We start from the raw sequence: 25,706 nt of genomic DNA on the forward strand, positions 1-25,706 counted from the left end.
GTATTTTTTGTATTTTTTTTAAGTAAAGATTATATATATATATATATATATATTAGGGCTGGGGGAATTAACGCGTTAATCTTTGCGATTAATTTGAAATGTTTAACGCGTAAAAAAAAAATAACGCAATTGACGCAGCACTTTTTTTTTTTGCCTCGTTTTAATGATTTCCTGTTGCGTCTGCTATTAAAAAGGCCGAAATATGCCGTCCCGCCCCTCCATGTTCGGCGGTCAGGTTTCATTCTCGGGCAGCTTTCATGAGCGGGTCTTTTCCGCTCGGTATGTGCGTCGCGCTCTGTGCTCCGCGCGCACGCGCGTGTGAGTGTGTGTGTGTGTGTGTGTGTGTGGGTCGGTCGGTCGGCGCGCTCTGTGCTCCGCGCGCGCGCATGCGTGTGCGTGTGTGTGTGTGTGTGTGTGTGTGTGTGTGTGTGTGTGTCGGCTCGCTCTGTCGTTAATGGCCCAGCAGCGGCGAGCTCTCCGTTCCGTGTGTGTGTGTGTGTGTGTGTGTGTGTGTGTGTGTGTCGGCGGCTCTGTCGTTAACGGCCCAAAGGCTTCAATCATGTACTAAGCACTGGAAAAGTAAAGTCCACTCAAGTAACGTGAAATTTCTCTGTTGACTTTTGTTTGCATGCTGAGCTGGTATAGCCATGCTGGGCAACAATGGTAAAATGACCTGCTCTGATCCCATGCTCTGGTAATAATAGCTTTGTAGGACTATATTTTGTTTTAATAATTAATAAAATAATAATAATAATCTGTTAAATTGATTATGTTGATTGATTATTGAAAAAGAATAATATATTGATATATTGATGTTTAATATTTTAATATAGGGCTATTTTCTGTTCCCTTTTTTTCCTGTGTTGTTTAATTAGGTGATTCTAAGTTTAAATATTGATGATTACAAGCTTGGGGGAAGCGCAATTAATTGCAATTAATTACAGAAATTGTGCAATTAATTAGTTAATTTTTTTTAATCGATTCCCAGCCCTAATATATATATATATATATATATATTTTTTTTTTTTTTTTAAACACAAGCATCCTGGTCATTGCTCTTCTGCTCTTGGGTGCACTAGATTTATTTCCCTCGTCTTAAAGCCTCCTGTCCACTATCTAGCTGGGATCATTTAGATGCAGCCTTGGCACTTCACCAGGCGAGGGTGCTGTTACTGAAGCTTCGAGTAATGAACCCATTTTCAAAACAATTATAAGTGGTTCAGTGCTTCACCAAAGCTTCATTTGCCCATCACTACCAATTGGTTATTGGTCAATTATATGATGTTTTATTAACAAAGTACGGGAGGAGCACGTTCAGATAATTAACACGAGTGGAGAACACTCAGCAATCAACAATAAGAGGTACATATATACTGTGTATATATATATATATATACAGCAGTCTCACCTCAATCCATTCACAGTTTAGCAGCATCCCTCCACCACCCCTTCTCCACACTTCTAGTCATTAAAATTTACATACGGGGGGGAGTACTCTGGGTTCGGGCCGAACTCTGAGCTTTGAGCCCTCCCCCAGACAGCACACCAAATACACATTAAACTTTACTCACTCTAATTGTGTGTAAGTGTGAACTCGTGAAATAATAGTTTAGCAATACATTTGATTGTTCTATTTAACTCTTTAATTATATTTTACCAGTTTATATTAGGAAACTATGTCGCTCTGAGGTCCTCACGCCTTCTGTTTAAACACGGTTTCTCAGGTTCACAAGCTCATCAGTTTTGGTCATTCCATTCCCATGGAATTGCATACACTTGAATTTAACGCAACGTTTACTTCAGTAGAGGTATGGCCACTACTACAGATAAGTCAACCAACTTTATAGCTTTGGATGGGCCATGCCGTGATTTCCCACATACACTTATCTAAAGTAACATTTAATTAAAACAAAGGTAAGACACACCCAGATTTAGGTTGGTCAAACAGCACGTTTGCTGCCCTAAATAGAAATTCACTTCTTGTCTTTGCAAGCCAAGTACACTTGAATTAGTGCCAATATTAGTCGTCAGCGTCACTAATCTGACGCAAAATTTGCTGTAACATACGAATGCTTTAATCTACCTGGGAAAACAATTTCAGAGTCAGTCGGAATAAAATCAAATGTAACAATTTGTTATGTCAGGTGAATGTATCATGCCAGATTCATAATTAGTTCAAAGTTAATAAATACAAAACATCAAATGCTCTGGAATAAAGAGAAAAGATGCAAACCTGACTTTAGAAAATACATGATACAGAGTGTCTCGGCCACTCTCAGCATCACAGGCTAATTTGAGTTACAAATCACGCCTATCCTCTTGCTGCATTTCTTTATATAGACAGAAACTTCTTTCACATAGAAACATTTGCTAACAATGGGAATTTGCTGTCAGAGTTTACACCTTTTGGGAGCAGGATGCCATTTGCTTGGAGACCCACCCTCCTCTGTGTGCCAGTTATCTCTAAACTCTTAAATACCCTATTACCTTTTGTTTGACTTATTTGGGAATGAGAGCTTTGTACCAGTCGCACTGAGACATTTCAAATTATACCAAACATGTGTAATACTGTATGATAATTTTCATATTAAACCATATAGATTTTTGGGTGAATTTTGGGGATCTCAGCATGAGAGAGAAGGAATGGGGAAGAGATGTAGATTAGGATGATTCTGAGGTGAGACTTGCGTCTCGAATGATGCACAAGAGTTATTTCAAATGTTAATTCCCTTTGTTCTCTCAGACAGTTGCCCTCTCTTACAGTTTTTCCAGTCTTACAGGACATGTCCGGGAAAAAGAGGACGCATGGTCACCATAGTTAAACCTAACATAAGGGCCTCATACTATAGGTTCATGCTAACAGGTTAAGAAGGAGGTTGGACTATGATACTATTTTCTTCTAAATCTGCTATTCAACCAAAACAAACTTTGTTGCATTATTTTAATCTTGTTGCATTATTCGTTGCATTATCTTTCTTTGTTCATGTTGTCACATGAGAACATGACCATGTCGGCATGCTGGTTGACTCTTCTTTCTGCAGTTGGCCAGCCACCGCTTGTGTGTAAATGCACAGCCGTAGGCCTGATTGACACTCGCTGCTCAGCGAGTCGTGTACCATCGAGCTGCCGGATTGCAGCCCCTGTTGTCAAGGCAACCCAGCACTCACTCATCAAGACTCGAGTGCCTCAAATGAGATCCTTTCGTCTATTCTCTGATTTAGTTTCCCTCTTGGCCACCAGGAGAGGGCTATTTTTGTGAAATATAAATTTGTAAAAATGTTCAGTCTTTTTAAATGCGATGTAAACCATATTGTCCTGTGACTACAAATAAACAGAAATAGACGCGACTGAATAAGTAGCCTACTAAATTAATGTGTCTTCTTTCTTTTGTGAAATAACGTTATAATACCACTTTATTTCTGTGTGACTAATGTGCAATCTTGACACAAATTAATTATCATTAGCAATGTATCACTTATTATTGTTAAACTGTGGTAAAACATTGATACTTGCAGCGTGGTTTTGGGCTCGGTGCTACACATCCGAGGCTAGCCCGGCACGGCCCGTTTAAAGCCCTGGCTCACACTGGCATGAAAGTGGAAAAGCAACAGTTCATCACAACTCAAGATGAGAAGAATATATGCTGATATTGTCCAAAACCTCACTTTATCTAAAGCCTTTCCAAACATTTAGAGAACAGTGTAAACTGCAGCAGTGTATGATGCGACACATCACAATATCGACTAATAATAATATAATTATGATATTAATGCTTAGAATATAGAAACCGACTGATAGTCGAGCTGAATAAAAAAAGTTATGCGCATAGACTTGTCTGGAAGCTTTTTAAAATGAAAATGTATATGAATTTAGTTAAATTGTAAAAAGATAATTTGAAGCTCAAATGTGAAAACTTGTTCAAAAAGACTTTGAACAGTACCTTCATTTTTGTTTTTCTGCCTCTCTTCTGCTTTTTTATGGGGTTTGTGGTGAGAGCTCTTTTCGTTTCCTTCCTCTGCTCTGGTCTGCTCTGCTCCTACAGAAGTTCCTTTAACATCTTCATATATCACACATCTGAGATATTTTTCCTTGCTTTTCTCTTGTATCATATCAACCCTCTTGAATATTTCTGATTGCCATTCTTCATCGAGCTGCAGATGTCCTCCTCCACACTCCTCTATTAACTGATGAACAGCTGTATTCTTTTTCACCATAAACCAGTATGATCTTGCCTCATTATCAGTTGTGAGGATGATGGTACGCTTAAATGCTTCTTCACTGAATTGTTTCAGCACATATTTCACTCTTCTCATGTCCTCTTCAGTGAAGTTTTCATGCTGCAGTACGAGTATGAAGGCATGAGGTCCTGGAGCAGACAGAGACACACACTCTCTCACTGTGTGTGTGATCTGATGATCTGAGATGTTTGGATTCAGCAGATGAAGAGTGTTAATTACAGTGATATGTCTGTCCTTCAGTATTCCACTGATTATGGAACAGGGCTGCTGTGCATCTGTAGATATTTCATACTCATGCAGATCAATTTCCAGGATTGAGTTTCTAACTTGACTGTTTTTTGATCCATTCTTTCCCAGAAGAACAATCCTCAGATCACACACTGGGGGAAAAAAGAACGATAATTATAAAATCTCAAATAAGAGACTTATCTGATTTGATCAGAATGCAGACTTAATATTCTGGTTTTATAATATATATATATATATATATATATATATATATATATATATATATATATATATATATATATACATATAAATATATATATATGTTTGTTTTTTTTTTGTTTTTTTTTACACTACTGCTGAACACCACTATTTACTTTCCTTAAATCCATAATGCAACTTTGTGCTCTTGCCCCATCTGTTTTTTGTAGTGTTTTGCACTGTTGTTCACCCTGCACATGCCTAATGTTTACAGCAATAGTAATGTTTACTTAACTTACATATTCTGCAAACATACTGCACCAAACATACTAATATATTTATACAGCAAACTACCTCTCTTCTCATGAATTATTTTCCCCTCTCTATATTTTCTAATATATATTCTTTTTTGTTGTTGTTGTATTGCACAGCTGCAGAATACACATGTCTCACACTTTCAAAGTACAATTGTCACTTAAAACCACTGAATATGAACTGAGAAAAGATTTGGCTGGGCTTCACACATTGAATAGAATTAATTCACAACATAATTTCACATTACACACATTTTAGGGCTACAGACAAAAAAAAAACACACAAAAAAAACAAGAACAATGAGCCTACACTACATTTGCAAAAATACTGGAATTCTCGATAATTTTATTGACTTACTGTTTGCACGATCAGCACCTCGGGGCAACTTTTTTCCCTCTGAAAATGACAGTATCAGATCTGCTGATTAGGCTATATCATCACTGTGAGAGAACAATTATCATGTTTTTCTGTACAGATATGGAGATAATGTGATGCAGCGAAAAAAAACATTGTTGTGATTCAGATTCATAAATGAAAATAAGTATGTGCGCGTTTATATCGCTCATCCTGTTCTCTTGCATGCATTTATTAAAATAGGGTGGACTAACTCAACGAAAATCGTTGCCACTAGATCCGATTACACTAACTGTGCAGCAGCAAATTATGCATTAATCCACCTGGAGAAGATAATAGCAGATAATATTATGAAATGTAATATGTAATTTTAGTAGGGCCTACTTTTGTCTAGCCAGAACCGCTGTATCACAAAGCAGATGCATAATTTATTGTTTGTATGTTCGAGGCTGATGCATTCTTTACTTCCTGCATTGCGATACATTTTATTGCGCTACATTTCAAACATGCACTTAACAAGCATTAAATTAAAACCAGTGTGTTTTTTTTTTTTTTTTTTTTTTTTTTGACAATCGAAAGTAAGCCTATAGCAATATAATTTCGCTCCTATTTCGGTCTACATGTTCTAACTTGATTCTCACCCATCCTGGACGTTATGTCTTCGCCACGGGCAGCCGGGACTGAAATCGAAAGAGAAAGAGAAGGTTTTACGCGAGAAATATCCGTTAGAGAACACCAGTCCGTTAATGAAAGTTTACATTATTTGAATGTATTTCACTTTATACTGCAATATTGTATGCAGATCAATTATATTAATTACGTAGCTACTTTGATGATAATATTAAGAACACGTAGGGGAGACCGGGGACAGTTGCAACACTTTTTGCATTTCTCTTACTCAGAGACTATTTGGACTAGACCAACCAAATGTGTATATTAAACTTGCATCTGTAATTTACCCATACCATTTAAAGATGATATATCGTTCACAGTATTTATTTGAATTGAAGAAGTCAGATGTTGCAACTGTCCCCGACCCAGGAGACGGTTGCAACACAACCCAGGGATGGTTGCAACATGTTAAAAATACCTTAAATGTAATTAATTAACTTAAGCTTTTTGTCTCAATGAGCATAAAATTCTGAAAATATTAACTATTTTAGGCCTATAATATTATAGTAATATATATTACAATAATATTATTGTAGCCTATTATTTATTTATTTAGTCATATTTATCAAATAACAGTTATTGAGTTTTGTTTGTTTGTGTAGAACATAGGCCTACATAGATTCAGTGTGCAGGTGTTACAGATGCTATTCAATCTCTCCATATTTCAGTGTCAGACAGGAAGAATTTAACAATTTGCAATGCAACAAACTTTTATTAAACATGCAATTTATAACATGTTGCAACCGTCCCCAACCCTATCAGCCATGACAGAACATCATGTGTCTGCTAGACACACTGACTTTGACACATGCTAACCATGTCACTTAGAAGTCAACAAAACAATAATTCAAACTAAGTAAGTTTTAGTTAATTAATACAAAATGTCAGGACAGTATGACAAAAATATATCTCATGAAAAAATTTACTTTCATACCTCCAAAACAAGTTGTGTTCAATAAATGCAGCAGCAGATGTTGAATATGTCTATTGTCTTCTTGGTGGGTGGAGGGTCTAACTGTGCATGTGCAGTATGAGTGTCATCACTCTAGCTTGTTTCTGATTGGAGAAAAATGACATGTTGCAACCATCCCCATGTTGCAACTATTCCTGGTCTCCACTACTGTAGGCCATAGAGACCAAAAGAAACAACCCCATTTATATTGTCAGTTCTCCTCATCATTTACAATTACTTACAACATATGCACTTATGGGAATAAAAAAGTCTATAAAAAATTATGCTACTTTAATATTGGGATAAAACAAGGGATTACCCGATTTAATACAAGCATCAATGTAAAACTCAAAATTAGTAGCAATAACAGTGGCAAGACACTAACACAAATTACTTGAATTACGGATCTGACTTATAAAATCAGAATTAATAATGTTTCTGAGCATATGGGAGGAAAAAATAAATAAAATAAAAATAAATCATGGCCTACTCACCTTCAACATATCTGAATCTGGTTATTAATAAGTGAAGCTGGTAATGCTGTTTGTGGAGTTGTTTAATCCTCCTCTGCTGAGATCTCTACAGATTTAATGTATTCTTTTATCTTCAGTTGATTTCATCTAAGACTGTGTCTGGAAGTCATTTATAGTTCTTGTGTTTCTGCTCACCTCTTCAATTTCTTCTGTTTTTGTTTCTCTGTCCTTCAGTTATTCTGCTTGTTAAGATACAGTAGTTCACCCAAAGATTCATAAAGCAAGTCACTTTGAGAGTCAAAATAAATATACAGACAAAACATAATTAATACCTGTGGCTCCTGACGATACTTGCACTGAGGTCTTATGAAACAAAGAAATTGAAAATGATTCACAACATTATTATCTGAAATGCAGTCTTGGCAAACGGTCCTGAGCGCGTTCATGGCAGTCTGGTGTGCGAGCATTCTTTCGCATTATGAAGTGCAGCAGCTCAAACGTTGGGAATCTGTGAAAATACAATCTTCTCGATTGAGATCGCTAGTGTAGACTTGGAATTAAGCCTTTCGCCGTTATTATTTGATTCACGTGACAGCAGTTATCTTGCCAAGAAAAATCTTTATTCTTTATATGTCAGGAGAGAAACTTGAGAAGATATTGTATTCATGCCAGGTCTATGCGTTTACATATTTCTCTTAAGTAGTAGAGTAAGACTGAGCTTATATACTTAAGAGGGGCTTACAACTTCCTTGTAAGGTAGAAAAGCATGTTGTTTATGTTTAAAATTGAACAATCCACTTTCCATATTAAGAAACTGTCCCCCAGTGTATACATTAGAGTACATTTGCATCAGTGGAAAGCATTCCTTTCCTTAAAGAATATGCCAACTGTAACATCATCTTGTGTAGTTGTTGATCCAGTGAATATCTCTATTTAAAATGTTATTTTTGGTACTTGCAGATACCGATACCTGTATTATCGCTGCATTTGTCATTTTTAAATGTAATAAAATTATTAAATCATATTAGTTGGCTTAATTTGTTCAGAAATATATATTTCCTTCAGTTATTTTCATGCTTAATTAAGCCTGCTAAAAAGTTTGAGCTTTTGTTACTTTCAATGTTTGTTATATTGCTCTATAATATTTTATCTTCATTTAATAGCACAGCACATATCTAAAGCAGCTCCAGCAGAGCTCAGTGCTGAGGATTGGGTCAGTGGTACACGTTTAGATATCAGTGAAATATCACAATTCTCTATTACAATTTTGATGCTACAGCAAAACTACTCGCCTAATTAATGTGAATTTAAAACATTACTAAAGACAAGTAAGCAGTCAGTAATATAATAAGAACAAATAATAAAATTACAAATAGCACAAATAAATACAATAGAACAAAGAAAGGCGACAAATAAATACAGTGTTTTCAGGAGTTTTAGCAGTAGTTGTCAGGTACAGAAATGTGAATAAAATAATCAAATGTGAAATAACACTGCATATTCTTTACTGTATAAAATATATAGATGGATCTTTATAAAGTTACAAAAGGTATTGGTGACACTTTTTTCGATAGTCCACTTTGGGCATTCTACTAACTATAAGTAACTTTGCAGCTACATCTCAACTAACTGTCACTAGAGTATTATGGCGCTTTTCCATTACCAGTACCAGCTCAACTCAACTCGCCTCGGCTCGCTTTTCGCTCTGTTTTCCATTGCAGATAGTACCTCCACAATAGTACCTGGTCGTCATAGCGACGCCGCAGGAAACTGCCGTGACATAATCTTCTACGTGATTACTCGTTTGACCACGGCGTATTCTTCCGAGTTGCCAAAATATTTGTAATGGGTATATCACGCAATCTCTGGCCAAACTATTTAAAAATGGCGGGGTTATTCAGGATACTCCGTCTGGCGCGTGCAATGATGACGCAGTGAATAGTGACGATTCTCTATGACCAATCAGCAGTCTGCCGTGTTTTCACGTCACGTAACATTTTTTTTTTTTTTTTTTTACGTCACATTTTAGTATCGCCTCAGCTCGCTTAGAACCTCGCCGGAGGTGATTTGAAAAAAAGTACCTGGAAGCAGGTAAAGGTACACAGTGGAAAACCAAACAAAGGCGAGTCGAGTCTAGGCGAGCTGCTACTGTGTAGTGGAAAAGCGCTATTAGTAGACAGTCTGCTTAATACACATCTACAGCACACGTGTGAAACTCAGCTCCTGGGGGACCAACATCCTGCAGAGTTTAGCTTTAACTACCAGGACGTTTCTTATAATCCTGAATACCTTGATCAGCTGTTTCAGGTGTGCTTGATTGGGGTTTGAGGACAGTGGCCCTCCAGGATCTGAGTTTGAGACCCCTGATCTACAGTCTCTTTCTCTCCTTCAGCTGCTTTTCTTTCTGCTGCTGTTTTTAGTTTTACAGCTGGACGTCTTGAACATCTGAAGGCCTTTAAACTTCCTGTTGAATTTGTCCAGCTGTTTGTCCGTCTGTGCCAGGAGGTCTAGAGAGAGAGAAAGTCTTAAAGTAAAATGTGATGAAGTGAATCAGTGAGAGTGATGAGGGCCGTTTCTCACCTGTCCTCTGGATCACAGCAGACATCATCATGCCCTCCTCCTCTTCCCTGATGAAGAACACAACACATCCATCATTAACACATAATCATCATGTGACCTCACACTGCTGGGGTCAGGTGACCTCTGACCTCTGTCTGTCCAGATCCAGGCTGCTGATGATGTCATTCCTCTGCTGGATGATTGACAGCAGGTGTGACATGAGCTGATGTTCCCGCTGTCTGTCATCAGAGCTCCAGTCTTGTTCTGGACAATCACACACATTCATCAGAAACTATAAACTACAGAGACTTTATACTTACTTAATTTCATACACTGACAAAGTGATTTTCTGCCTTTTTTATTGCAGTAAAATTATCTAAACTTTCAAAAATCAAGATATATTTTAGTTTATATATAATACTATTATTTTAGTTAAGAAGTCTTTGTGGAGTGAAGCAGGACAGAGAGCCGTGGGAGTGGAGCGAAGCCAGTGAAGTGAATGTTAATGAACGACACCTGTTTGACACACCGGAAGGATGAAAGGAGGAGGGGTGACAGTGTAAGACGAAAGAGAACCAGGCCTGGAATATTTACGTTGTGCTTTATTATATTTATATGTGGCAGTCGTCCATTAGGGACTAGGGCATTTTTTGCATTACAGCATTACAGTTCATCGTTTGCAGGTTCCTGCCTCCTTCTTCCCTGAACTTTAAACTTTATTTCAATATTGTTAAATGATAAATTGATCAAAATAAGGTGAGACTGCCAGCCTAGAGAGCACAGGGACTAACAGACATGGGAGAACCAGAGTTGGAACCAGTGGACTTGGGAGCAGTGGACTTGGGACCCATAGACTTTGGACCAGTGGACTTGGGACAACCAAGCATGGGACCACTGGATTTGGGACTACTGGACTTGGAACCAGTGGACTTGGGACCACTGGATTTGGGACCAGTGGAATTGGGACAACCAAGCATGGGACCACTGCATTTGGGACTCCTGGACTTGGAACCACTGGACATGGGACCAGTGGACTTGGAAACACTGAAACAACCTAGTATGGGACCACTGGACTTGGACCGGAATTGGAACAACTAGACCACTGGGCTTGGGGCCATTGGACACCTGGATGTGTGAACACCTTTGGACTTGTGAAAACGGGCTGTTGGACCATTGGACGTGGTAAAACCAGGCTCGGGAACACTGGGACCACTGGACTTAAGAACTCAGAGTCCTGTTCCCCTCTCCTTTTCCTCCTCAGAACCTCAATGAGGAGCAAGCATGATGGAGTATTGGATGACTTTTCTGGCAAGGGAAATGATGGATGGTCAATAAGGAGGGCCTGATGGCAGCAGTCTGTGAGAGATGACCACTACAGTAATGGGCAAAATCCTTGTTGGTGTCCACCAGTACAAGTTGTGCAACATCAAGTCATGCTAGTCCAGAGCAACAGCTAGTTTTACAAAACTGAAAACTGTATTCGACATCAGTCAAATCACCTTGTCTTCAAGACAAAAAGCTGAACTGCTGGATACATATTGTGTGTGTGTGTGTGTGTGTGTGTGTGTGTGTGTGTGTGTGTGTGTGTGTGTGTGTGTGTGTGTGTGTGTGTGTGTGTGTGTGTGTGTGTGTGTGTGTGTGTGTGTGTGTGTGTGTGTGTGTGTGTGTGTGTGTGTGTGTGCGCACTAACATGTTCTTCTTATGAATCAGAATGAACCAGTCGACTAGAAGATTCTCTGAAACAAACACATCATTCATAAACAAAGGCGCCTCTGACTCCAAACACACAAGCTTCAGTCCTGCTGATCTGATGATTATTGAAGACTAGCAGTGACACATCCTTTATATTAGCTGTTGCTGTATGTTTGTCTGTTAGCATTAGCATGTGTTGTTGTGTGAGGAGATTATAGCATGTTTCTCACCATCCGTTCGTCTCCTCATCTCTCTCTCAAGCTGCACTCCTCTCTTCTCCAGCTTCAGCAAACGCTCCTCCAGCTCCCTCTGCTCCTCACACACCTCCTTCTCTGACACGAGTGTGTGCTCACCTGAACACACAATCAATCGTCCTTCAGTCAGAGAAGAACAGAGACGCAAACATCTGATGGTGAGACAGAGGAAGACTCAAACCTAAAATATTGAAAATAATCAAAAATATCAGCTGATCAATGACACTACTTTCTTTAAGAGCTGCTGTACAGCCGAATTGAACTCTGTTTGCATTACTGAATTATTTTCCTGTTACCACTATAAAGCTGCTTTGAAACAATCATAAATAAAGCTGACTTGACTTGACAATGGAGCAGATGGAATATTGTATTTGTGATCCTGTGTTGGATTTGTACATTATTAATGTGTGTTAATTTCAAAATCATTTAAGGTTTGGACATATTTCACATAGTTTTACATCTAAAAAAAAAGTGCATTAAACTGAATTAAAACACTCACGTTCACTACAGGTTTGTAACAAATCTAAAATTGCATATAAAATATAAGCTTGTGTCAATTTTGCTGCAGTCCTTGCTAAAGGTTTAGGTTTAAAAAAAAGAGAACATTAGATTTGTATATGTTTTGTAATATTACTGCACAAAAAAATAAAAATAAAAAATAAAAATAAATAAATAAATAAATAAATAAATATATATATATATATATATATATATATATATATATATATATATATATATATATATATATTACAAAAATAATCTGGTTATTAAATAAAATATAACAACATCTCAATGAATGATTTTAAATATGGTTATATAGAGAAACTGATCAGTTTGCTAACAGAAACCACAAAAGAACTGCTGAATTAAAGTATTTTTCTTATTTCTCTGTCTTGTACTGTGAGTTTGTAGTTCTACAATAATCAGTATGAAGCATCATTTACTCCAACAGCAAAACAAACACAGTTTCTGTCTCACCTTCCTCTTGATGAGCGGGAAACCGTGGGCAGAAGCTGCAGCCTGATGCATGCTGGGAACTGAAGATGAGGTTTGTGGTTTGTGTGCAACTGAAGTTTTGAAACTTAAAGAGAAAAACAACAACCCACAACCACAAACTGTGTCAGACGTCTGATCACATGATTCAGCTCACACACAATTCATTACAGAAATAACATGACTCTGAAAGGGAAGTTAATGCTGCATTACCCACTAAGCAAAATCATGTCCAAAAGACATCTTTTCAACGTCTTTGTCACAAAAGTCGGACGTTGAAAAGACGTCCACTGAGGAGCCAGAATGAAAGTTTTCATGACGTCTTTTTTTGATGTGTTCTGCACGTCCGATATCTAGACGTTCATCGAACCTTCGTACAAGGTTAAAACTAGTTCAGATGTGGCCATTGTGGACATATTTTCAGCATCATTTATGGTCTCATTTAGACATAATTACTTTGACTATTGCTGTCAGATGATCTTAGTGAGAATTAACAGAGGTTTAGATGTTGATATTTGTTTAATTTGAAGTGTCACCATTGTTGTGATCAGTGTTTGCTTTAGTTGGGCTCTTGTAGTAAACCTGCAAGTCTCAGTCTGCAGTAAACCTGTCTCACTGTCTTCTGTCTTCTGTGAAAGACATCGGCAGCAGAGAGTGACGGTCGCTGCCATCGCTCTCTGCTGCCGATGTCTTTCACAGAAGACTGCATCTGAAACACACCATTTGTATTGTGTGTGTGTGTGTGTGTGTGTGTGTGTGTGTGTGTGTGTGTGTGTGTGTGTGTGTGTGTGTGTGTGTGTGTGTGTGTGTGTGTGTGTGTGTGTGTGTGTGTGTGTGTGTGTGTGTGTGTGTGTGTGTGTGTGTGTGTGTGTGTGTGTGCGCGTGTGCGTGTGCGCGTGCGCGTGCGCGAGCGTGTGTGTGTGAGTGAGTGTGAGTGAGTGAGTGAGTGAGTGAGTGAGTGAGTGAGTGAGTGAGTGAGTGAGTGAGTGAGTGTGAGTGAGTGAGTGAGTGAGTGAGTGTGTTTTACCTGAAGCAGGAGCGGTGATACAGGCGTCCCTTCACCAAAACCCTCTGAATGAGATGAACACGTGTGTGACAGACACTACAGACACTTTTATCTGAAGATCTGATCACATCTGATGAGAACTGAGAGAATGAGAGCAGAGAGATGAATAACAGACAGACAGGGAGATGGACAGACAGACAGACAGACAGAGAGGGAGACAGACAGACAGACACACACACACAGAGGGACAGACAGACAGACAGAGAGGGAGACTGACAGACAGACACACACACAGAGGGACAGACAGACAGAGAGGGAGACAGACAGAAAGACAGACAGAAGGACAGACAGAGAGAGGGAGACTGACAGAAAGACAGACAGACGGACAGAGACAGACAGACAGACATACAGAGAGGGAGACTGACAGACAGACACACACACAGAGGGACAGACAGACAGACAGACAGAGAGGGAGACAGACAGAAAGACAGACAGAGGGACAGACAGACAGAAGGACAGAAAGAGAGAGGGAGACTGACAGAGAGACAGACAGACAGAGACAGACAGACATATAGACAGAGAGACAGACAGACAGGGACAGACAGACAGCGGGACAGACAGACAGAGGGACATAATGACAGAGAGACAGACAGACAGACAGAGACAGACAGACATATAGACAGAGAGACAGACAGACAGACAGGGACAGACAGACAGCGGGACAGACAGACAGCGGGACAGACAGACAGAGGGACAGACAGATACCTGAGTGTGAGTCTGTTCTTGTCTTCTGGTTCTGCTAAGTTCAGCCTTCACAGGAATCTTCTGACTATCTGATCAGATCCAGAGATTATCAGTCAATTTCAGCTCTACTGAATCATGATGAAGATGTGAGATCTTCATTAGTTTACAGTTTCTCATGATCCGTACCCAGAGGTTTTCCATTAAAGACACAGTAGAGCTGTGAGACGTAAGTGATGATGGACAGAAGATCCGGCTCTTCCACACACATCAGCTCATCCGGATCCAGCAGAGCAGGAATTCCCAGCTCACGCTCCGCAACCTCAAATGCCTGAAGATGAAGAGAAATAGGACAATTCTCAAGAGGGACAAATTCAACCAGAACATTCATCACAGGTACAATAATCATAGGTACAGTAAGTACAGTAAGTTTCTATGGAGCAAAAATCTGAGATCTGAGGTGGTTTATTGTCAATTCGGATAAATAAATCTTTTCCGAGTCTTTCTCTCAACAGATTCCTCGATCATCTCACATGTGAATCTTCAAACATCTTCAGCTACAGAATCTAAAGTCCAGCTGACCTCTCGCAGACGTTGTGTTTGGACAGAGAGTGTAAATCTCTGCAGAGAGAAACAAACAGTAGCTGAAGACCCATCAGGGTCTAAGTCCTCTGGGGGGACCGTGGAGGCCTCACCGACACGGTTCCCAATGCCATCCTGGCCACCTGAAGGGCCTGCTTCGCCATGGCCACCTCCTCGTCCTGCACCACCGTGGCGGCGATACCATCCTGGAGTCTCCTGTCTGTCATCTCTCTGTTCACCCTTCGGTCACAGACTCCAGGATGCCCACCCCCCCTCCCGTGTTCTGCCTTCTACGGCGCGGGTCACACCTAGCGGGAGGGGGGAGTAATGTCACATTCACCGTCTGTCATCATCCTGTTCACTACACTTCCCAGAATCCTCCTTGTCTCCACACCTGAACTCACTCCCTCAATTACTCACCTGTTCATCGTCTTCATCATCCGTGTCACCTGTCCTCACCTCGTTATAGTTCATTAGTGTCTGTATTTAGTTCTCTCTGTTCAGTCTGTCTTGGTCGGTTATTGTTTGAGCACACGCTCACTGTTTCGTGTCTTTCTTTATTAATAAACCTATGTTATTTTTGCACTTCGCTTGGCATTGTCTTCTTCCTCAACCCGGACGTTACAGTCGCCATGTCGTTGAGATGCTGTTATTTTCATCCCGACCCGGAGTCAAATTACCTTTGTTTGGCCTTCCCTGAGCGCATGCATGCACGTTATGGTAAGAGGCGTGACCTTTCCAGGCAACGTGCGCTAAGCTGCTGTCGAATCACAACGTACAGGAACCGCTGGCACAATCAGAACTCGTTACGTATTTCTGAAGGAGGGACTTCATAGAACAAGGAAGTCATCAGCCCGTTTTTATGACAGTGAAAACAGCGGTATACAGATAAGTAAATTGTGTGAAAAACACTGTTTTTTTTACACGCGAAACATGAACACATGTTATATTGCACACTGTAAACACAATCAAAGCTTAAAAAACACATGAAAAACGGGACCTTTAAAGCAGTTCCCGTCTGTCTGTTGTGTTTTATATATTTTAATGACTTCCTCACAATTATTTGGAATATCTCACTCGATGGAGAGCAGCAGTCAGAGAGCCTCTCTCGGAAATGATGATAATATAACTAAATATTATTTACTTTACCAAACAAAACAGAGAATCAAGTCGTTAATTATGAGGAATTCATGTTTTGTTATGCTAATGTTATAAATTGTAGGCCTATCTATGTATTCAATAAAGTGTAAGCTATCATGAAATCAGTAACACTTTACAATAAGGTTTCATTAGTTAAATTTGTTAACATGAACTAATAATGAACTGCACTTCTACACCATTTATTAATCTTAGTTAATATTAATTTCAGCATTTACTAAAACATTATTAAAATCAAAAATTTTATTTATTAACATTAGTTAATGCACTGAAACATGAACAAACAATTAAAAGTTGTATTATTATTATTTAAGATTAACAAATAGGCCTACACAAGTAGCCTTTAGTTTAGTTTATTTTCAGACAGACAACTTAATTTCAACAGTTGAGCAAACAAACAGCATATTTACAGCAGTCTGAAACAGGTGTAGGCTGAAGCTCTTGCTTATAATGCCTACCTTTTTAAAACATCTCATATTTTAATAAAAAAGAAAAAATAATTATTGTCTAACATCATTATAATGTTGACAAACAAATATAATCAGAATACAAAAACATTAGTATTTCCTATGCAATACCGTTGCACAATCCAAATACAACAAAAGCAGCTTGTTCATTTATCATTCTTTAAATGGTTTCATACAGTTTCAGTGCTTTATTTTAAAATAGTTTCTTTAACTTATTAAGTGTCCCACTTACGTTTAGTTCCTCATGACAGCTATTCCATAGATTTACACCTTTAACTGAAATACAATGGTAGGCTATTTTGCATTGGTCCTTACTTGGTTCTTTTTGAATATACAAGTTCCCCTTAAGTCATGTTGGCATTCTCTTTCTGTGAACAACCCTTGGATACTTTCTGGCAATTGATGATTTTTTACTTTGTACATGATCTGTAATGTTTTTAGTTCTACTAATTCTTTAAACTTTAGAGCCTTTAGTTCAATAAAAAGGGAGATTGTTGGCTCCCTTTGTTTTGCTCATGATTAGTTAATGTTAGTTAATATGAATAATAAACAAATGAACCTTATTGTTAAGTGTACTATGAAATCAAAGATATAAATTCCTTACAATTTAGTGCTGGAATTGGACTTAAAATTTCCTTTCACTAGATGTATTTCCCCAAGCTAGCTAATACACTTGCTATGGCCTGGACAAAAACGAATGACATTGTCAGACTCAGAATGCGGCTGAAATTGAGTTATACTTTTATGATTGTTAAGCATAACTCACATGCTGCCGCAACTTTTACAGTAGCATGGTAGGATAAATGTAACTTTTCCGTATTATAATGTTACCAGCGTACATGGCGCTGCAAAAAAAAAAAAAAACCTCTGCCTATTGCCACTTCACCTCTGCCAAATGCTTCCGCCAAAAAAAAAAAAAAATTAAGATTTGTTTGTATTATTATTGTTCGTGGCAATGGTGTATAAGTGTATTGTTATTTATTATAATATTCATTTTAATAATTATTATTATTTACATTTATCATAGAGGGGCACAATACATTTTGAGACAAAAGGGGCAGGGGCTTGAGCAGTGTTAAAGTTAATGAGAGAATTAAGTGAATAATTGAGTGATGATTGAGCTTTATTGAAGACACCTGATGTTAACAAACAGAATCACTGAAGAATACCGTAATTTTTTTGGGTGATCAGTGTTTGTTTTAGTTGGGTTCTTGACCCTTAAAAATCATTAACTATAGATTTTGTTTGTTTATAATAGCCAGATGAACAAATAGACAAGGTGATCTGATGATCAGGGGCCTCATTTATAACCGTTGCGTACGCACAAAACAGGCCCTGAAAGAGGCGTACGCCACTTCCGACGCATAAGTTGTGATTTATAAAAACAAACTTGACGGGAAAATGTGCGCACCTGCACACAAACTCTGACCCATGCGTACGAACGTTTTGGAGATGGAGCAGTTTGGCGACACGACACCGATGGTGAGCTGGAGTTAAGTGTCTTTTTGGTCACTTAGACAGAAAATCTAAAGAAAATTAAACATATACAGAAAGATAATACAAATATAATTTCACTCACCAAGCCTGTCACCTGAAGCAAATATCCATCCCTTCTTAAACGTCCGCGCCGTTTAGTGAAACTGATGTATAAATAAATAAATAAAATAATGATTTAAACTATATGTTTTACTTCTAATATAAACATTTAGATTAAATATGCCATTCAAATGAATGGAGTTAAACACTTAAACATGAAATCATTACTGAAGTTACAACATTTTTTATATTCAAATTCAATCAATAGAAGTATTTGTTGTGGATGCGATGTTTTTGAACACTTTTCCTGTGGCGTGCTGTGTTTTAATGTTTTAACCACAGAGATATTGCTTCTCATGATTATAGGCTACCAGATTGTCTGAGAAAAAAGTTTCGTGCAAATAATGCCCAAGGCATCTGTTTCCATTAAAAATATAAATCAATTAAAAATAAAATTCGGCCAGTGGAAAAGATTGAGAAAAACTTTCTCTGAAATGTATTTTATACACTATTTGATTTATGTATTCAAAAACAAGGCAAGGATAGACAACTACATGATTTTTATTAATGTAATGTGTCTTGTACCGTTAAACGTTATCACGTGGATGAATAATCATATGCAAATGATATGCAGATGAGAATCTGCATAGTAAAACTAGGCGTTGTAAGCTCCATATATGGTTATTTCGGGGTGGAGACGCATGTGCGCACAATCTTCCGTTGACTGGGATTTATAAAGTGAATTCTGCGCAGGTTCTGGCGTACGAACGGTTTTATAAGTATGAATATTTTTTTGCGTACGCCATTTTTGGCTTTCGGGCGCACGTACACTTTTAGTAAGGTTCCTACGCACAGTTTTATAAATGAGACCCCTGGTGATCTGTGATCTGGTCAATGAGCGATGACTCGTGGTACCATCACAGAGAGCCACAAAATCACTCTCCAGAACATTCTCATTCACTGAATGAGAGAGAGACCCTCATCTGGAATGCAGAATTACAGACAACATTCAAAAGACAACTGAAAACTCTTCTCTTCCGTGAGCACTTAAGATAACATATTTTATTTTTATTTATTTTTTAATTCCTTTTCTTTAATCCTCCCTTGTCTGGCTCATGCTACTTTGAGCAATCTCTGAACTTTGTATTTTGAGCACTTCTTGTGTTGTTTTTGTCTCTTCACAATGACTTATTTGGTTTAGTCCTCATTTTAAGTCGCTTTGGGCAAAAGCGTCTGCTAAATGACTAAATGTAAATGTATAACAAACACTTACAGCAGCCAGAGAAAAACTATCATCAAATAGTCAAGGCCAAAGAGCCCAACTAAAGCAAACATCACCCTATTACTGTTCATTTTAAACAGTTGGGTATCACAGTCTTGAATCAGTAGCTTTGTGGTAGGATGGCAATGATCCAAAATGATGGGATGCACAGCAGCCAAGTCTTGAGATCCTCTCTCTTGTCCAGCTCTGGAGAAAGTAAGTAAATGGCTACTTAGTTATACTGGTTTCCTATTTTTCTGTAGTCTGAACTCCTCTGCAAAGCTATCCTATTTTGCCCCTCTCAGGATAAGAATCTCGGCTGTACGGTACAGGGGCGTTTCCAGTATGGAAGGACATCCGGGGCTTAGCCCAGACCATTTTATGCAAATACAGGGATCAGTCGAAGAGTTTTTTTTTTTTTTTTTACAGTAACACTTTACTTTCAGACAAAGTACATCTGTGAGACTTTCCAGATACATGTATCTTAAAATATTACAACATAATATGAACTGTTGTGTATTGGTATATTACATTTTAAATCATTTGCTTCATTTTTGCTGTTTTCTCATCTTTCCTGCTATCTGCTGTTCACTCGCCACACTAACATTAGTTGAAGTCAACAACTGTGCTAGCTCCTCCCCTACCTGCTGCATATTCAACAGAGATGAAGAAACGGAGTAGCACATATTCTTTAGGCTAGATTGTTTTTAAGACCTATGTCTATTTTTACAGGCTGTATGCAGTATGTGCATAAAGCACAATGAAATAAGGCAACTTATGATTTCGAGGGTTTACATAGGCTATTGTCCGGTTTCATATTTGTCAGTCAACTTTTCAAAACACATTCGGGCTCAAAACATTCAGGGTTGAAGCCCCGGCAAAATCGGCTGACGCCACCCCTGGTATGGTAGTCATCAGCATTAGGGTTCCTGCTCTGACCTGCCTCCCCGTGAAGCATCTGTACTGTGGCCTCTAGAAGTTCCTTCCAAGTGGTGTACTGATGCACATCTGGTATGTGAGGCTCTTTATCAGGTATGGTCGTGACTCAACAGAATACCGACTTATTGAATGACACTCCTTCCCTACTGTTGCTGGCGGGGTCAGCCATTTGTCTGAGCTTTGGAGGAGAAAGTGTGGTCCATGGCTCCACCGTTTAGACTTAGCCAGCTCCTCTAGCTACTTACATCTAGCGGGGTCATTCGCAGAGTCAACATATCGCCATGAATGTTGATCAGTAAGCTCCTGAATTTCGTCCACTCGGGTGCCAACAAATACCTTAAATCGGCATGACTCAGGGCTCCTGTGACGCAGCACAAAGCTCCAATCTGGACATTGAATGCAGTCATTATGGGTGTAATTCTTGAACGGGCAACAACAAAGGAGAGATAAGGCTGACTTTGACTGTCTACTGTCATCAGGTAAGCGACAGCTCCATAGGCTTGCTTCGAAGCATCGCAGAACACATGTATCTCATGAGTAATGCTTCTCTCATCCATGGAAGGAGTTACGTACGCTCAGGGGAAGGTGATTCTCGGCAGGACTTGTAACTTTCCTTCCCAGTCTCTTCAGGCTTGTAGCAAATCCTGGGGCAGTAGGGGATCATCCCAGTCTCTGTGTTTGTCCCAAAGTGGTCTCACTAGGATTTTGGCACAGGTGGTGTACGGCAGGATTAACCCGAGGGGGTCGTACTGGTTAGCTAAGGCCCTTTAAATGTTACGCATGGTAGATGAAGATGAGGCTCGGCATACTTCTGCATCCAGTGGTGATAGTGAAGTGGATTCTTTAGATCACGCCAGCGAGACAGAAAATCATCTAAGAACGCCACGCAAATACCCACTTTGCAGAAAACCACCACCACCCGTCGTGGGAGACGTGGGAGTAAGAGGAGTCACTCAACAACAAGTTCGGAAGAGGGGGACTCGCCTAAAGACAATTTGATCTTCAATCTTACTGGTCAAGAATTACATCCACAAGAAGTAAGTCTTCTGAACAAAGGTCTAAGCTTTGTTCCAACTAAAGCTACAGATCCCTTTGTCACCAAAATTGAACTGTTTAAGTTTTTTTCGGACATTAAGATTGAAATGTTGGTACAAAAATGACAAAGTTGATCAGTTGAATGTGTACAATCACAATGGTCGTGAGAAATTCAAGCCTAAAAGTACTTTTTGTCCACCTGTGTCTATTCCATCTATTGAAACTTATTGTAGGCTAGTGGAAAGGGATGTGACTAATTTATTTGAGCAGACATCATTTAGGAACCAAAAGTCAAATTTGACACATTGTGAAAAAGAAGCTCTTGATGAACTGTGTAGGAATAAAGACATTGTCATCAAACCCTACAATAGTGAGGCTCTTCGTCAACTCAATAATACTAATTATTACCGAGTTTTGCCATCAGATCCTACGACTCGGTTTCAAAGTGAGGTCGAGAAATTTGTTCAGGAAGCACATGCTCATCAATTAATTTCTGATAAAGAGATGCAAGAGCTGTGTCCCAATGTGAAGGCTGCATCCTTTGAAGGACTGAAGACTTCAAGGATGCAGCCTATGCGTCCTTCGAAGGACGCACCATGTAGCCTTCATAGAATTTCTTAATTGCGCAACCAGGTGTTCCTGATCACCGCTCCTGGCGCCAAGCAACGGTGCGAGAGGACAGCTGCCATCCTGATAATTCATTTGATATAGCCTAAATAAGTAAACAGCTATGGAGGCAGAATTGGCTATTGTAATTTTTATGTTTTATATTTTACTGGAGGACATGTTGAGGATCATGTATTTTCGGTTTAGCCCGGTTTGAATATAAAACTGAATATTGAATATAAAAAAGTCCAGTATTTCTCGCGCTCGTCATCGGCAGCTGTCACAGTTGCCAGGAGACAAGAACAATCCTCCGTAGGCTAGACCGGTCCGAGTGCTTCAGATGCGCCCTTTGATATGGGACACAGCTGTAGTTAGCAACAATTTGTTAATATTGTGACAATAGACCTACATTTTGTTACTTTAATTTTAGTAAATGCATATTCCGTTAAGTATTCACGTACAAATGTGAAGTAACCTACTGAAGTCGTTTTTTTCCCTCACATATGATTTTACATTAAACTACACAGAAATATATAATGTAACAACCTTGAAAATATTCAGATGTAAAATGCAGTAGTAGCATAATATAAATACAAAAGTTAGACTATAATAAAAAAAACCTGACAAGGAGTTTTTCCCCTGCAGAATACATACCTCTAGTTTTACTCTTGATACTAAAAACTTGTTATTAAAAGTACTTTTTTCAGAAATTACTCTTTAAAAAAAAAAAAAAAAAACCTTATTGGCATGGCAGCCATCGATTGAGTCAGCCCTGCAAACCTGTTGGTAGACAACTTAGTGGATAGTGGAAATATGCACTCAAACACTCTGGAGACCATCCCAGATGATGTCCCACCAGCAGGAGGCCTTACCAGGGGCAGCCCATCCCGGTCCAGCGGCTCCACCAGGGTCTCCCTGCTCAGCTCAATAAAAGTCTACATAATTTTTTTCTTATTTTATATAGGCTACTGTAAATGTTTGTTGATTTTGATATGTTTAACGTATGTTGTTCATAGTTGGAAAAAGTACTTTAATGTAGCCTGTGGAACAAATGATTTCCATTTACCAATTTTATAAAAAAAAAAAAAAAAAAGAAGGTATACAAGAGTTTGTTTCATGTAGAAATTATGACTGTCAAAAAAATAAACAATGTCCAGAACAATTCATTCTCTTTTATTTACACATTTAAAGTTGCATAAAAATAATGTACAGATTTTTTCTTTCCTTTTAAAAAATAAAAGTGAAAAAAGTTAAACAAGAATATGTAGAAAAATATATATTTTTCAATCATTCTCTCAAGAAGAGAAAACAGCCTGTCCATCCTCTCCCTACTCTCCTCGCCTCTGCCTCTGGGCTGGTGCTCCTGCTGCTGGCTCCTCCTCACCGTGGGCACCCACTGCTGAACTCGGCCCTGAGGACAAACCAGGGCCAAGTTTCAGCAGTGGGTTTCCCACTCACACCCTCACCTGTCCCAGGACACAACATCAAATAGAGCTATTATTTCCTTGCCACAGTTAATACTGGCTTGCACACTACAGTGGACTAAATATATTTTCTATAATGTATTTTGTATAAGTATTATGACATGACTTTCAATTACAAGTAAAATCTCGAACTTCTTTATGTCAGTGATGCGCAACAGTTAATAGTAATTTAGCTCGTCACTAAACAATTATTGAACAAAACCTTACTGTCATTTAGGAGTTACTGTAAATAGTGCGCAAAGACAAATTATCCAAAATAGCACTCTTTAATACAAAACATATTTAGAAAACAGATCACACAGACGAGAACGGACAACAGAACTAAGGAAACAGGGCGTATATATATATATATATATATATATATATATATACAGTATATACACACATACATACAGGGGATGATGAACTGAAACAGAACAGGTCTGGGAACTAATTAATCAAAAACCATGGAAACTAACAAGGGATCTCCGGTAGGGACCAGAGAGAAAACAAAACCAAACCAGACCATAACAGAATATACACCGATTCACCACACAACACAATTTTAACTCCAAATGTAAACTATATTATCCAGCTCTAAACTGATAGTACAAACATTAACATCATACATTTCTGTAAAGCTGCTTTGATTCTGTGTCATGAGAAAAGCACAATAGAAATAAAAGTGAATTGACTATATATATGTGTATATATCACACTTTTCTCACAACAGGCACAAACTGTTAGTGAATCTGGTGAACATTATTACATGATTTTAAAATGATTAAGAATACCCTGATAGCAGACCAAAATTGAGTCAACATTGAATCACGGTTAAAACGTAACACTGATTTTTCATCAGGTCTGCACCCTGAAATAATGTTATTTCAATGATGAAAAATAGATCAAGTTCATCATAAAATCTGTATTTGTTCAACTTAAATTAAATCATTTCATTTACATTGAATCAACACTGAAACAATATCAAATCAATCTTGCTTTATGTACAGCATGATTGCCAGTATATATATATTGTGTGCATATATATATATTTTTTTTTTTTTTAAATAGAGTTGTATGTCTTATTTATATTTGTATATTGTCTGTGATGTATTGTATGGTGAAAAAACAATTTTCCACAAAGTGAGTAATAAAGTAAAATCATGTTCTTTTTTACTTCTTTCATTCACTGGCTATGAAGGGCTGAAATTAAATGGCAAAAACATCAACTCCAAAACTGTTGATTACACAACTCCAAAAACAGCTTTTTTCAATCTTCACTAATTACAAACCAGTTTGACTTTATTTCTGTCAATCCTCATTATGTTTTATTGAAAATGTTTAATTCGAAGTCACCATTATGGTGTATAGGCCTTATTGTATATAAGTGTATATATATCTATGCACCACACTGTAAAAACTAAAGGAGCCTCAAATATCCTGTCAGATACTCAAGGAACTTCAAAATGTAATTTAAGTGCCTCAAAGCTCTTTCTCCTAGGGTTACTGGAGGAGCATTGACAATCTTTGAGGTTCTTGCTGGAACTTATGGGATCCTTTAAGCACTTTGTATTTAGTTCAGAGGTTCTGGAGTCACCTTTTCATTACCATTGAGACCTCGAAGTGCTTTGGGGGAAAATAGAGGAACTTGAATGCGATAAAAGGGTTACTGGAAGATCTTTTAACATTTAAGTGGTTCCTGGAAGATCTCTTATGTTAAAGCCATCATCTGGAGGAACCCAATGGTTCAGTGAGGCGAGAATAAGGTTATTAATATCCTATTATTATTATTATTATTATTATAGGCTACTGAAGTTTGATTCAGTATACATACCCAGGTGAAAAAGACGTAGGCTACTATTACATGTATTAAAAATGTACTTGAGTGTGTTTTTAGTATAGGCCTACAATACAAATATACTTTAAGGCATTTGTAATACATTTAACAGTAGCCTACGTCTTTTCACCTGGGTAGCTTACATTT

At 38.3% G+C, this 25,706-nt stretch overlaps 2 protein-coding genes and 1 long non-coding RNA gene across 5 annotated transcripts in view; 1 reads left to right on the forward strand and 2 right to left on the reverse strand.

Moving 5' to 3' along the window:
* The window catches only part of LOC309498324 (uncharacterized protein), a 46,795-nt gene extending 39,096 nt beyond the window's left edge, over positions 1-7,699 (reverse strand). Inside the window, exons 1-5 of one of the 3 annotated variants that reach the window (XM_082169010.1) lie at positions 7,452-7,699; positions 6,940-7,061; positions 5,975-6,013; positions 5,337-5,375; positions 3,941-4,618 (exon numbers count right to left, since the gene is read on the reverse strand). In XM_082169010.1, the coding sequence (XP_082025136.1) occupies positions 3,941-4,618; positions 5,337-5,375; positions 5,975-5,978 (721 nt within the window). In that variant the 5' untranslated portion in view covers positions 5,979-6,013; positions 6,940-7,061; positions 7,452-7,699. Of the gene's footprint in view, positions 1-3,940; positions 4,619-5,336; positions 5,376-5,974; positions 6,014-6,939; positions 7,079-7,451 lie in introns of those variants that run through there. The other 2 variants (XM_082169011.1, XM_082169012.1) reach the window with 2 other exon arrangements.
* The window catches only part of LOC309503446, a 411,057-nt gene that overhangs the window by 372,876 nt on the left and 12,475 nt on the right, over positions 1-25,706 (forward strand). The window lies entirely within an intron of this gene.
* micall1b.2 (MICAL like 1b, duplicate 2) overlaps positions 9,389-25,706 on the reverse strand; it is a 43,944-nt gene continuing 27,626 nt past the window's right edge. Inside the window, exon 14 of the mRNA XM_082170040.1 lies at positions 9,389-9,937. Coding sequence (XP_082026166.1) covers positions 9,819-9,937 — 119 coding nt within the window. The 3' untranslated portion in view covers positions 9,389-9,818. The remainder of the gene's footprint in view (positions 9,938-25,706) is intronic.

This window comes from Leuciscus leuciscus (assembly GCF_965113295.1).
Source record: "Leuciscus leuciscus genome assembly, chromosome: 1".
Lineage (NCBI taxonomy): Eukaryota > Metazoa > Chordata > Actinopteri > Cypriniformes > Leuciscidae > Leuciscus > Leuciscus leuciscus.